The 15,117-nt window shown below is 49.1% G+C and overlaps 1 protein-coding gene across 4 annotated transcripts in view; it reads right to left on the reverse strand.

Annotated features, from left to right (window-relative positions):
- The window catches only part of RHBDL3 (rhomboid like 3), a 43,906-nt gene that overhangs the window by 12,552 nt on the left and 16,237 nt on the right, over positions 1-15,117 (reverse strand). For 2 of the 4 annotated variants that reach the window (XM_017656415.3, XM_017656414.3), the window contains 4 exons: positions 13,483-13,707; positions 10,449-10,597; positions 7,574-7,686; positions 2,242-2,342 (listed from right to left, as the gene is read on the reverse strand). In XM_017656415.3, the coding sequence (XP_017511904.1) occupies positions 2,242-2,342; positions 7,574-7,686; positions 10,449-10,597; positions 13,483-13,707 (588 nt within the window). The remainder of the gene's footprint in view (positions 1-2,241; positions 2,343-7,573; positions 7,687-10,448; positions 10,598-13,482; positions 13,708-15,117) is intronic. The other 2 variants (XM_037018662.2, XM_037018661.2) reach the window with 1 other exon arrangement.

Raw genomic sequence — 15,117 nt, forward strand, 5'->3', positions numbered from 1 at the left:
AGGGCTATTAGGATGGCAACACTAGTCCTCAAACCCAGATTTCCTGACTGTAAAATCCATGCTTTTCTCCTTTCTGTTACAAGGTGTTTTATTCTGTACACACATACACAGACCAAGCCTTCATTTTGGAATTAAAAACAATAGTGTGTTTATTAGGTTGAACCACATGAAAATGCCAATGTTCAAATGCTTCTGGCCCAGAGGAATGGCAATTTCATATGGTTTCTCTTAATGCATCTCTGAATTGCTGGGCACTGAGTTGATCTGGGTAAAAAGGGCCTCTTGATGAGAGGAAACCAATCTTTCTAATGAAAAAATGAGTCCTTTTCACTGTCAAGCCCCAAACAGCATAACATACTCTGGGAACTGCAAGCTCCCAGTTGACTGGGGAAAGCCGAGTCCTTCTGGAAGGGCACTGGGCTCTCAGATGGGGCTGATCATCCACCACAGGCCATGGGCTACTTGCCAGAGAGAAGTGGAAACTGGAATACAACTGCTTTCCTACCTCCCTCCTCAACCCCCATGCCCCACCCCATGGCTCTTGTATGTGTGTGTGGGGGCGGGGTCTGCCCTCGCCGTGGGAACTTCTGGGCCATCAGGGCTGTTTCCCATGCCTTGGGGAAGGGGTGGGAACAGGGCATCCTTAGGAAGTTCTGTTTGTTTCTTCCTTCCCAAGTCCTCTTACTGGTGCTTGTTCATCCCCTTATATACATACACATCTGTGGAGGGGGGGGCGGAGAGGGAGGGGAGTGGTGGGCATTTCCTTCCCCTACAGAAAGGAATTGGGGCAGGGGGAGGGGGGAGTGGAGGAGGTAGAATTCGGAGGAAAAGCTGTGTCTGGGGAAAGCCCCGGCACTGATACAGGATGACCCATTTAAAAGGGCCATGTGAGGCAGCCCCGTGCTCCCAGGTTCTCAACAGACTTGGCTGCGCATGTGCACGTGTGTAAACAACCGTGCACAGACACCCTTGCACACTCCCACAGGCTTTTCCACACCTGCTGCACCTCTCCAAGCACTTGCTTGAAGTTGTCAAAATGAAGGCAGGCAGCAGTCAGTGTCTGTCCATCCCTGTCCATCCCCTCTCTCCCTTTGCATCCCTCTCTCCTCCTCAGGTTCTCTCTCTAGGTACCAAAGGGATTTTGGTGAAAAGAAAACAGCAAGGCAGGTGACAGGGGCAGCAAAAAAGAAGAAATGGGAGAATTTAGGAACTCCAAAACTTGTAACAACAGTCACACACCTGCCACGTGAGTGAAGATAGTGATGGAGGAAGGAGGCGAGCAGGAAGACCCCAAAGGCAAGCCGTGCCTTTCTGGATACTGTTCACTCATGCGTTCCTCCCTTCACCACAGCTTTGTGGGCACCATCCACCCATGTCTAGCCCTATGCCAGGCGCTGGGGACAAGTCAGACTGGGCCCTGCCTGGAGGCTCCCAGGCCAGCAGGGCCAGTTGGCAGTTAAGCCAGGCACCGCCTGTGACTCCTTCAGGCTCCGAACGTCAGACTGCCTCTAAAACAAGGGCTTTGGCCTCCTCTGAGACTGTCAGACAGATTCCAGTTTCCTGAAAACTCTGTCTCTATTCTGGGTCTGCCCTGGCCTCGTCTATGAGGAACAGGAATTAAGTTAACATATATACCAAATGGTTCTGTTCACTTTAACCCATCACGTATCATATTTCACAGATGTAAAAACGGAGGCACAAAGCAGCAAACTAATTTGCCCAAGGTCACTCTGTGGGAAATGGGGAGTGGGATTCAGCCTGAGAACAACACCTGGACAGTTGTCAGGAGAGGTGGGTTTGAGTCCTGATTTTGCCACAAACTTGATTGCGACTTTGGACAAATTGCTTTAACCTTGTAGAGGCTCCTTTCCTACTTGAGAATTTTGATGAGATCCCTTTACTTTTAACAATCTGTAACAGTAAACTACAATTATGTTGTGTGCTGGTGGTCAAGGATTTTAACCCTTTTTCAAGTCACCGAGTAGGAAAGAGGTGGGTAGGGAGATGGGCAAATCCCTAGGCGAAGCCCCGACTGAAGAACTAGGGCTCGTACACAGAAGGGCCCTGTCTGAAAACCCACAGAGAGTGAGGAGCGTTTGCGACTCTGTGAGGGGCAGGTCTGCCTGCTGTTCCTCAGCTGGAGAGTGGCCAAGGACCCAAAACCCAGCTCTGGTAGGTTAACACTGGGCCCCAGTGATGGCAGGGGAACCAAAAAAGGCACGTGGGAGAGGAGGCGCTCACCATCACGATGTTGGCCAGGTGCGCGGAGACGAGCGCATACACTCCTCCGGAGGAGCCCACGGCCGGCGCAGTCATGTCGGCCACAGACACGGCCAAGGAGCCTGGCAGAGAGAGCAGGGGGTCAAGAATGCTGCTGTTGGCTCCCATCCCAGCCCCAGGCCTGCGGTGTCACAGCTCCCGGGGTAACACCCCGGAGTGAAAGGCTTCATTTCTTCTTCCCTTGATCCCACTGTTGCCTTGGACCCTCCAGATGATTCCGTTTATGACAGAAAGAACCACTGGGTTCAAACCTCCTTTTACAGATGGGAAGCAAAACCTCAACAGAGGGAAGGACTCGTCTGCCTGCCAATCCAGCTGCTGCCTCAGTTGTGCTATCCCAGCATTCTGAGCAATAACAAAAATAGAAGCAGCAGTTATTGCAGAAACAGCCACCACTTACAGGGCACTGTGTGTCGGCCATTGGCCAAGCATTTTATGTATTCTCCCTTTTAACCCTCAAGACAACCTCTGAGGCAAGGGCCATTGCAGAGATGAGAAGACTGAGCCCAGAGTCAGCTGGTAGGGAGGGCTAGAACCAGGCTTTGAGTCCAGGTCCGCCTGACCCAAAGCCCACGTTCTTGGCCTCAACAGTAGCTACTCCCCCAAACTGGTACAGAGGTCAGCCTCCCCCCTCTACCATCACTCTCTCTGTTCAACAGCATCTAGAAACCTGCTTAACATCACCTCCAACCTTCCTCCAGCTGAGTGCAATCACAAAGGCCAACAGAATCTTCAGAGAGGGGCTTCTTTGGAGGAAAAATGTCCTTGCAAAGTCCCAGGGAAGAGAGAGATGATGTCATACCATCTGGGGGAGAGGATGGGTACAGACTCTTGGTCTGGGGAATGACAAACTTTTGTCCTGGGAGGGAAGCTGGGCAGAGAGGAGATGGCAAATGTATTATTCTGGTCTCACTTATGTGTGATCAATGCTTTGGCTTCCAGGGAAGGACACAGGAGACTAAAAATAACCAGGAGGTAGAGCCCAGGGCTCAGAGGATGAGAGGTGGCTGGCCTGGGTGAGTGTGCAGAAATCACCACTGGAAAATGCCTGCAGGCTCATGAGCCAATTAGCCGCTGCCTGGGTGGAGAGATGAGGGCAGGCAGGAAGCCAAGGTCGCAGGTCCTATAGCAGGGGAAGGTCCACCACGTAGGAGGCTGGTCCAGCCCAGGAATGGGAGCGCCTGACAACCCTGGGTGTGGAAAGCCCCTGGAACATCCTCCTTCTCTTCCTCACCCACCTGCCCCCATCACACCTCAAGGCTCGCTGCCATCCTTCAAGGAAGTGATCCCCACAACAGATTCTTGGGCTCAAGGGGGATGGAATCTCCCAGGAAAAAACAAACTGTCACGAACGGAGAACCCCCACGTCTTTCTCCCCATCCAGGGCAACTATAAATCTTTCTTCTTCCCTTTCATGCTTTCCCTCTGGCTTTAATTAGGTATTGATCTATTGTCAGATAACTTTCTTTTTTTTTTTTTTTTTTTTACTGCCTAGCCAAGGGGTCAGCCATATATAACAGAAAAAAAATCCCAGGGTGTCAAACAGGCAGCCAGTAGGATCTGCATGACAAAGGGTTCCCACGCTCTCCTGGCGGGCTGGCTAAGAAGGCTGCATTGCAGGGCTGCTGAGGGCTGGCTGCCTAACAGCTCCTCATTAATTACCCTTTGGACAGAGGAGCCCCAGCCTTCCCAGGCTGGCCTCTTGCCTCCGCACAGGTCCCTACAAACCAGCCCAGAGCCTGCTCCCCTCGCCTCCCCAGTGCGATCCACCAGGGGCAGAGAGGTGGGCAGGGAAGCCCCCAGGGTCCAGCCTCCGCACACTGACCTTTCCCTCACCCCACCCATGGACTGGAGTCCTGACCCCAGGGCCACAGGTCTGTCTGGGACTGTGGCAGGAGTATGGAATGGGGGCATGGCTGGCTAGTTGTGTGACCTTGGTCACAGGCTGTGAGTTCTTTGGGCTTCAGTTTTCACATCTGTGAAATGAGGATGTTTAAGGCTTTCTGACTTTTGAGCAGTGAAACCCTCTTTTCTAAAGAAAACCTTACCTATACCCCTACATCATGTCACAGAGCACAGAGACAGAGAGCCATTCTGACTGAATGTCACGGGGCTTGGGGAGAGAAGTTTGCCACCCACCGGAGGGGGTCTCAAGGGTTCCTTTCAGATCAGAAATTCAATTATCTGAGTCTTGGCCTAAGATCCAGAGTCTGAGGTTCAGATCTTATTTCTAGAATCTTGAAGGAAACTATCTGGATAGACCTGCCCCCATTTTGTGGCAGGAAGACTTCCCAAAAGTGACCGCAGATTAGACCTAGACTAGAGAGACCAAATACAGGTGCAGGAGAGATCAAATACAACCTTGGGCATGTGCGCATATCAGTACCATAATAAAGGCCATCCTGGGGCAGGAAGCCTGGGCCAGGCAGCTCGCCTAACAGATGACAGTTCAATAAGGCCAGTATGAATTCCATGGAGGTCATGGGAGCAGAGGACAGGGAGAGAGTAGCAAGCTGGAGTCACACAGCACACCTCTGCATAGTGCAGACCACAGGACTAGTTTTAGTCAGGGCTATGAATTTTCCAAAAACAATTCTGGGTTCATGCCAGCAAATGGATAAATTGGTGACTTTGCCATAATGCACAGTGTGATAATTTTAGCCCAGAAAATTTAAAGCAGGTGTTCTCCAACATCTCCCTTGGTCATTATAAAAAAAATCCAAATAAAAACTGGCAGAACACCTACCTTTAGGCAATGTAGCTTCATACATTTATTCTTTAATTTATTCTGCAAATATTTGTTGTTAGACATGTGCCAAGCCCTGCACTCGGCTCTGGGGATGCACACATGGCTTATAATCTGTATAATCTATAATAAAAGCTTGGTGGAGTATTTAAAGTACTGGTTTTTAAAGTACTTAAATTGTTAGCCATATAGTTGTTAGCCAGAAGTGAGAGATACATCAGCCTCGAGCAATGGGTAGAAGCACAGGGTCAAGGAAAGGTTTCCACCCCAGTTCTAGTACTTACTGGCTGAGCAAAATGGGCCAGTCATTTCACCTCTGAACTGCCTATAAAATGGGGGTGACAGTACCCACTTCATAAGACTCTGTGGTGAAAACAGCAGCTAACACTTGTGAACGCTTTCTCACATGTCTGTTCCACAGAGGTTAGCTATCATCATTACAAAATGTGACAGCCTTGAATATGGAATACTTCCATGGGGCAAGAATTAAAGAGCAGGGCCTGATGTCTTTTAAGACCTCCCTTGGTTTCTGACAATAAATTGTTATCTACACAAAGGAAAAGGCCTTTTGGTTCTTGTAACACAGGGTAGTGGTTTAGCACACAGCTTTTGGGGTCAGACAGCCTGGGTGTGAGCCCAGCTCACACCAGCTCCACTACTTACAACGATGTCTTCTTGGGCAAGTCATTTAAGCTGTCTAAGACTCGGTCTGTATCTGTAACAGGTGGAGAGCAATAGTACCTGCCTCATGGGGCTGCTGGGGAGATGAAATACAAATCAGGCACTTGATATTATTGACTTGGTAGTCAAGGTCTGGCTTTCTGTGAATGGACCCCCTCTTTAAGGAGAGATGCACGCTGAGCAGAGAGGAAGGAAGGGGTGCAGGCAGATCAATCAACTCAATCCTAGAGATCAATGATATAACATATGGTGACCAAAGTGATCTCTGGTCTGAATCAATGACTCAGAGAGAACGGTACGTGTCATTTATGTTACCAAAGAGCCCCACACCCTCATGTTTAGCTGGAGAGCCACGCCTTCTGTCTGTGCACTGTCCCACTCTGCACTGGTGTCACTGGGAACTGATGCCTGCACTGTCTCCCCTGCTGGGTGGTGTCTAGTTTTGGTGAGGCCTGAGCTATTCTGAATCTTAGTTCTGTCTTCTCGGTTATTAGCACTCCCATCTAATTGACTACTAACAGCAAGTGTTTTGAGTGTCTTTCCTGTTCCTCGCCATTAACCATCTGGGTCTCTGGGTATCTAGGTATGGAAAATAGGGCTATAAATTCCCAGATGTCAAGACTTAAGGGTGCATGGGTGGCTGAATAAGTCTGGCACACAGAGATGCTCATTAGACCTTTGTTCAAGGATGTGGAAGGTGCTGGACTCTGGGAGAAGCTCTTGTGGGTGCTGTCCAAGGTGGCCAAGTTTTAACTCAGCACTGAGATGCACTGCAGGTGGTGCTGGGACAGCCTCCCAGGCTGAGGGTTCACGAACTAGCAGACCAGCCTTGTATGGGTGGGGTGTGGCCCTTCTATATTCCATTCCTGAGGTCACTTAAGCTACTCCCAGGGTCCCTGCCTGCCTGTTGTTTACAAGGTCAATGCTGCTTGCTGTCCTGATGACAACTTTAATGCCACTCAGAAAGGATTAAGATCTTACTTAAACATACACACAAAGCTCCCTTGGGCACAGCTGTCGAGGTGAAGAGCTGAGGCGGCAAACCTTGTTAAAAAAAAAAAAAGCCAGCAATAAGGTTGGAAACATCAAGAGGGAGATCCTCTGCTCAGAAACCCGGTTGGTGCAGACTTTTCCTGCAGAAATCTGCTTTGCTCTCCCTAGCTCAGCCCAGCCTACCTCCCCTCCCACTGGAGAGAGGGAGGTGGAAGTCATGCTGGCCAGTATCCTCAAGGCCATTATCACCTGCCATGGGAGCTGAGTCATCCAGGGCCCCAGACTCCTCCAGCTGGCATGAACACTCACTACCTCCTAGACCAACTCCTGTCAGCAGTAGGTCAATCAAAAGGACAGTGACCAGCCTGGGCAGAGGCAAGATCTCCCTCTGGGTACAGATGCTGGACTGGCAGAGGAGGTGCCTGGCTTTACCCACACCTTGGATGTCCCTACAGAGATCTCATTGTGCTCTTGCATGGTTTACACAGCACTGTCATTACATTTGTCACTTCACTCCACCCTCTTAACACCTTACAGGCAATCTTATTAGATCCCGCTTAAAGCTAAATGGGGCCAAGAGAGGTTAAGGAATTTCCCCAAGCTCGCACAGCTACAACGCGGCGGTGTAAAAATGGAAACTCTGGTGGTCTGCCTGTTCCAAACGCTGTGCTCTCCTCCTTTTGCCGTTACCCGTCTCCTGTCTAGGTGCAGCCCCCTTTCCAGCCTCCCTGGGGAAGTGGGGCGGTAACCTTCATCAGGAGCCTTGGTGATGAGAGCACTGTGTCCCCCGGAAATGTGGGGCTTGCCCCTCCATGAGGTCTCCCAGCCACCCTGAGGAGATTTACCCCTGCGGACATGGGCCCACCTGCCTACCTGCCACAACGCCAGCCACATAGACAAGCCCAATGCGGGTCGCTCCATGGACCATCTCCAAGGGCACCCCCACCAGGAGCTGCAGCACCACATTGAGTCCCAGGTGTTCTATCCTGTACAGAAAGACCACACTTCACTCATTCATTCAACCAACACTGTATGACAAGATGCTGGGGATCCAGCGGTGAAGAAGCCCCTGCACCTGCCTTTGAGCTCATGGTTTAGGGTAGGATGGGGTGTGGGCCAACAGTTACAGTCAGACATGTCATCTTGGAAAAAGTATTCCTTCCATACCTTCCCTGCCCCTGGAACAGGGGCACAGGTGTAGTGGTGACTGACAGTATCTATACTTGCCACAGTGAGCAGGGCTGACACAGTCAAGATCCAGAAACTCCGCCAATTGACACATATGAGAATCCAAGGCTCAGAGAGGGCCACTGACTGGGTTAAAGTCACACAGCTGGTTAGTGTCCAGGTGGGACGACAGCCCAGGTCTCTAATGAGCAGAATCTGCTCCATTCACCAGCCATTTTTGTATTTGTCAGAGCTACTGATATTTAAAGAGGAAGATGTTGGCAAAACAAGTGTAGGCATTTGGGACATCCCTTAGGACTTAAGAGTTCAAAGTCGAACCTAAAATCTCATCAGGGAGGCTTCTCCTTGCTGATGTGAGGAGGGACCCATTTTACCACTAACCATCTAGAGCTGGACTTTCTTACCCTGTGAATACCTTCCTTTTTACACAATCATATATCTGAGACCAGATCATCTTGCTAAATGGTATCTAGTCAAGTATGTATGTTACTAGAAGAGACCACAATATTACTATCACATCAATGTGTGCTTTTAAGTTCACACAGCACTTTAACATCCATCACCTCATTTAAACTAGCCTACAGAAGCTGGACAGCTCCCTGAGGATGTTTAGGTTACAGGGTGCATGAGCTCATATGGAGGGGTCTGGACCCTGGCCTGGCTCACAGCCCTGCTCCTGTCTGCAGGGCTTTGCCTGGAAGTCAAATGCTGTGCCACATGGAGCCCACATGGGCACCTGTTTCCCCAGGCAGGCACCTGTGAGGCAGCTCAGAAAGATCAGACTCTGTCCCAAATTCCCACCATGCCTGGAATCGTCTAGCCTTCACAGACTGTGCCAGCTTAAGGATTCCGGATTCGAAGTGTTAGACAAATGCACTGTAAAGGAGCTTTGGGCTGCATCAGACTCATCATCAGAGAAACCTCAGAGGTTTTCTGGTCCTGTCTCCTTGGTTTACAGCCTAGATCCTGAACCTAGACGAGGCCCAGGGAGGGGAACACAGGGCTTCTGTCTCCTAACCCGAGCTCTTTGTTTTCTACCACAGTGACTTCTGAATTCGCTGGTCCAATGTGTCCTTGAGTAGCAGATCATCTTGCTGGGCTCACCCCAGATGCTGGCCAGCTGTTCCTATTTCCCATTTATTGCAGCACCAGCCAAGAGCCTCTCCCTCAAAATCACAGACCTGGAGAACCCTCTCAGGACTGTCCCTGGCAGGCATTGCCCCTTCAGAAACAGGCCAGAGAAAGGCCTGAGGCCACCCACCTAGGTGCCCTGTCTTCTGTGGCCTCTTGGCATTAAGCTCCCAGAGGCAGGCAATGGACAAGGAGGTTTTGTCCATTCTCCTTCCTCATGCTGGGGAATCAGCAAAGGCCAGAGGGCAGTCCTGGAATAAGGCAGTAGTTCCAGTCCATGTGCAGCCACAGGCCTGTGTGGCCTGGGCAGGGAAGTCCTCCACTTCCTTTTGGCTCCAGATCTGGCCTCATGAGAACACCACGCAGGACATGCCTACGTCCCTCTGCTCTTTAGTCTCGTGAGATCAAAACCTGGGACATAGTGGGCAAGGCAACAGCTTGTGCTAATGTCCCCTCTGACTCAGAGTGGAGACAGCCATTAGTAACCATCAAGATGTCTCCTCACCCCAAAACCTCCTCCCCGGGAGGTGTGGCCAATTAGGGGTTGGCATTTGCGCCACTTTAAAGGCTCAGCAGGAAAGGAAGGCCACAATGGGGTTCCCTCTTGGCCATAATGGGTCTGTAGAGGAATAAGGATGATGGAGCCACGGGGGCCAGAGTGATCCTCTTCCTATGTCCAGCCCCATGGACAAGCACTCCCAGGGCTTTTTAGTGAGTTCCTTTGCTTCTCTTGCTGGAGAGGCTACAAAAGACACCACAGAAGTCTGGTGTACAGAGATTCTGCTTTCCCAATTCTGTGCTTCTGTTAGCTAAAGACAGTCTCCAGTCAAGATCATGCTATTCAAGGGCTTTAGACCTAGTAGGTACTTATCATGGGGGAGGAGGCACCCATGAGAACTGATTGCACTCTAGCCCCCAAAGAGGCACATGGCCATATAAACAGAAACTTTAAGTATTGACAGACTTCCTTGAAAAGACTCTCAGCATATATGGAGACTACCTTGGGAGGAAGGTGGTTTCAGTAAATCTGTCTTTTATTTCATTTATGGGGGCACTCACCACACACACACATAATCTGTGGACAATGAACCTGGTAACTGACCCGATTTCTCTCTTTGCTTTGGCCACTAGGAAGCTCAAGAGTAAATTTGTAACCTACCTCTACCAAGTACATAGAATCACATGCTGTGTGTGTTTGTGCTGATCTCACTGGGGGCTTTCAGGATTTTCCTTCCTCTATTTTCCCTACCCATAAATTCTCAATAATTAACTTACTGATTTTGGTATTAGATGACTTTCAAGGAGCCACCTCAAATTCTGTGTCTAGGTAGATAAAAATAAACTAACACATATATTTCAGTCCAGGTTATCTGGACTACTTATTTTTCTATAAGGACTCTTGACAGAGTGGAATAAGACAGGCACTCACCCGGCATGCATGAAGATGTAGGTCAGGTAGCGCCAAGCTTGTGCTCGGAGCTGTGGGTGGTAAACCAGTGAGTTCTTCAGGTATCGTGGGTGGGTTACCTGCAGCACAAATTGATCAAGCGACACTCCATTGTAGAGGAAAAAGGCAATCTGGAGGAAAGTACAAAATGGAGAGGGCCTGTTACTAGGTACAAAACTTGCCCAGAATCCCTCTTGTGCTGACCTTTGGAAGATCTTTGCAGTGAATGAGGGACACTCCTATGGCCAGGGCTCAGCCTAGCTTTCAACCATCTCTTACCCCACTTCTGTTTGATTATTTTGTGCTAACTGTTCACAAAATGGTTACATGGTCCCCACCCTCCCTACTAAGCAGGAAGGGCTTGGAGGATTTTACACTTTAATTCCAGTAATAACTCACATCCCCATTTGGGAGGATGATGCAATTCCACATAAGTTGCTTTTTTTTAAAATTGTGGGAAAATACACATAATATGAAAGTTACCATGGTAATCAGTTTTAAGCATACAGCTCAGTGGCATTAAGTACATTCACATTGTTCTGAAACCATCACCACTGTCCAGCCACAGAAGTCTTTGCATCTTTGCAAAGCTAAAACTCTATACCTGTTCAATACTAACTTCCCACTCTCCTTTCCCTCAGTCCCTGGCAACCTCCCCTCTACTTTCTGTCTCTATGAATTTGATTCTTCTAGGTATTTCATACAAGTGGACTCATACAGTGTCTGTCTTTTGGTGACAGGCTTATTTCACTTAGCATAATGTTCTCAAGATCCATGCATGTCAGCATTTCCTTCCTTTTTAAGGCTGAATAATATTCTGCTGTATTTATACCACACATTGCTTATCCATTCATCCATTAATGGAGACACTGGTTGTTTCTACTTTTTAGCTATTGTGAACAATGCTATTCACATGGATGTACAAATATCTTTTTGAGTCCCTGCTTTCAGTTCTTTTGGATATATACCCAGAAGTACAATTGCTGGATCATATGGTAATTTTATGTTTAATTTTCTGAGGGACCACCATACTGCTTCCCATAGTGGCTGCACCACTTTACATTCCTACTAAAGGTGCGCAAGCACTCCAGTTTCTCTGCATCCCCAAGTACACTCCACATAAGTTGTTTTGCAGATGACTGAAGCACACTTGTTTAAGCCCCAGAAGGGTATTTAACCATTTTTTTTTCTGGAGCTCTTTCTAAAAGGCATCATCCATGTCCCTGTGTTCTTAATCAGGGTTTATGCATAGTCTTTTAAGGATGCCTCAGTAATTGATCTGGGTTATAGGAGTGAGGTCTTTTCCAGCAATTGAGAGGTTTACATTCTTATACTAAATGGCCCCAAATTCTTGTGTTTCTTTAAGACTCAGGTCTGCTTTTAAATTTTCTTTTGTCTTCTCCCATACTGCCAGGTTGCCAGCAGGTTGTTAACTAGGTTCTGCACCCAGGTTCTTACTTCTCATTGCTGGCTGGTTGTGGACCCCTTCTAGTAGCTTGCTACCACGGCCCTTCTATTTTCTGTTATGGAATCAGGAAACCAGCTTACTAGAACTGTACATAAAATAAAAGTCTTAGGCTTTGAAACAGTTATATCAGCATTTTCTTCTAGATTGGCGGTTGTGTTCACATAGCTGAGGTTTCTGGAGATCTGAAGCCTATCTGGCTCCTCTGGATGGCCCTGGACAAATTATTTGAATTCTCTGGTCATTGGTTTCCTCATCTGGAAAATGGGGATATCACTGTCTGAACTTCCAGGGTGGTCAGAGGTTTGAAAGTGGGAAAGTACATGAAGAGCCAGTAGGATGTCCAGCCTGCACTCAGCGAACACAGCTGTATTTAGCGTCAGGTTAAGACCCCCAGGGCCAAGCCTGGGAATGGCTCAGGAACATGGCATTTAGAGTCCCCTGGGCTCTCTGGGGAGCTGTTCTGTCCACCTAACACAATGTGGGTGGCCAGAAGCAAACACAGCTTCCAAGGCAGCTCATTATTACTGGTCTTCAAATAGAATTTAATAAATAGACCAACACAGTAAGCATTTGGAGAACAAGTCCTAGAATATCTCAGAAAAATCACTATTACAACATGTACTCAGATGAAGCCTAACAACAAACAAGGAGCTCTCTGGTCTGCAGTCCAGCTGAAAAAGAAGGATGCTGTGAAGCTTTAACGATCCTGCCATTTGATTTGGCAGGAACTTTACAAGAACATATGCAGGGGTGGTAATTAGGCCCATGGCTCTGGAAGAGAAACAGTGGAGATTACAAAATGCCAAAGGGAAGCCAAGCTTCCATCCAGGAGCTGGGCTTGGGGGGCCCACAGGTTCTTAGGCTGAACAGCCCAAAGAATTCAGAGTTCCTCATGCAGGGGCACTGATTCAGCAAGTGGTACCTTTGGGTTCTGTTGCATAAGCAGGAGACTTTGAGAATAATAAGTGCTGATGATTCCCTAAGCGGTGAATGTGCTTTCCAAACAGTTAAGTCCACATTTTTGTGTTCATAAACACTCCCTCCCCTGTGTGTTTGGGTGATGCTCCGGTGTTCAGAAAGTACCACCAGCCACTCTCACTCAAACCACAGTGGTCCTTTGGGAGAAGGGGGGTGGGCCTGGTTATTCCTCCTCTATAGGGGGAGGATGCAGTCCCAGGGGAGCAAATGACTTGTCCATGTTACTCACTCAGGGAGGAACTGAAATAAATTGGTTTTAAAGAGTTAGCCTAGCTTAACTTCCCAACCCAACGAACTTTCTACATTGCTTTCTTGGTATTGTTTTGGTGCAGGTGCTCATATGCAGATTTTGCTGCAGTGAATGTGGCTGGAAATAATTATTTCTGGGATATCCTTGTGGTCCAGGGGTTGTTGCAACATTTGTATACCCTGTGCCAGGGCCTGCCTGGCAATGACTATTGCTATTTGACCCTCAGCCGTTGCCTTACGATCCTCCCCCATGATCTCAGATATCCTCTTGGTCCCCCACTCGCTAAGGCTGAGCAGCCCCTTCCCCACCCATGTCCTTGCCTCCAGCAGTGTCACTGTGATCATGAACCAGGGTGGCGGGCAGCAGGTGTAACTGTCGTAGTACCACTTGCGGTCAATCTCCCGGGGCAGGGTCTCGTAGGCCACATGGCGGATCAGTCGCTGCGACAGGTTCAGCCCTTTCTCCTCCAGCAGGGCCTTGCTGGAGAGCCTGCGGTTCCCCTGCAGGATGGCCTGGCGGAAGCTGTTGGACCGCTTGTTGCTCATCTGAACAGGAAACAGGGTGAGGGAGAGGGTCAGAGCCGGGGTCTCAGGGGAGCCCAACCGATTACCCAGCCAGCACGTTCCTCAGACCAACCAAGCTTAATTCCACCTCCTCTTTTCTTTTATAAATAGTTAATAAGAAGCATTATTCCCTGAGCTCTCATGTGTCAAGAGTTGTATTATTCTAAGCACTTCACGTTTTTTGGCTCATTTGATACAACTGGTCTACCTGTCAGATAAGGACTATGAATATCCCCATTCTGCTAGATAAGGAAACCAAAGCACAGAGTTTTAGAAACCCTTCAAGCTCAAACCCACTTAAGCACCAGAGCCTGTGTTCATATTCACTATCCCTTCTTTTCATCTACCCACCCACCAACCATGCTGTCACAATATACCAAGCAACTACTAAGTATCAGGCATATCGCCAGACACAGGAGTACAGTGGTGCTCAAGACAGATAAGTAATCTGCAATTGTGGTTCAGTGTGAAGGCTGCTGTGGGAGCATTACAGGAGGGAGCCTGACCTGGCTCCAGGTGGTCAGGGAGGGCTTCCTGGAGGACGTGGCATCTAAGTGAAAACTGAAGGATGAGTAAGGAGTTTGTGTCCTCAGACACACTAGCTAGGGAAGAGGGCTGCAGCCCTTGGTTAGACAGGTGAGTAGCAGAGAGGTCCTAGAACCAGAACCCAAAGCTCTGCCTGTGGAAGGCCACCACTCCAGAGGGCCTTCAAAGGACTTCTAATGTTTAGTGAGCCAGGAACTGGTCATAGAGCCCTGCCTGAGGACTGACCTTACTCTCAGCAGCCTGAGGCTGTCCTGACACAAACTCACTAGTTAGCCTGATTCCCAGAAACCAGAGGCAGCCTTGCTGACTTCCAGCCTCCCACTGCCTCCCACCTGCCCTCCACAATGACACTCCATGACCTTCTTATGGGGAGACATCCTAGAGATACAGCTCTCCCAACCCCAGGGGCCACAGCCCTGCCTGGGTGGCTGTTCCATGGGCGCTGGGGTGGGACTAGGTGAACCAGGCCAGAACAAGGCACAGGAGGTGTGAAGCCCCATCAGGGTGAAGATAGCTGGGGGAGGTCTGTGTTCAGACCAGGCCAGGCAGAAGGAGCCTCCATCTGCAGAGCCCCTTCCCCACTCCTGGGTTCTGCCACCTCTCACCTTCAAAATCCAGCTTAAGCTTACCCCCTCCAGCAGGCCTTCCCAGATGAACTCCTTCTAATCATTCTAACTAGGATAACTCAATCTCATCCCCTCCATGCCTACAAAGCTTGGATCTGGTTCTCCTTAGCAGCTCAGGAGTTCTGTAAATACAGGCAGGGCTTGGGGCTCCATGTACACCTCAAGCCCAAGACATGACCATGCTGTCAAGTTATTTTGCAGCCACTCTTACCATCCTTTC

The sequence above is a fragment of the Manis javanica genome, chromosome 4 (genome assembly GCF_040802235.1).
Source record: "Manis javanica isolate MJ-LG chromosome 4, MJ_LKY, whole genome shotgun sequence".
Classification (NCBI taxonomy): domain Eukaryota; kingdom Metazoa; phylum Chordata; class Mammalia; order Pholidota; family Manidae; genus Manis; species Manis javanica.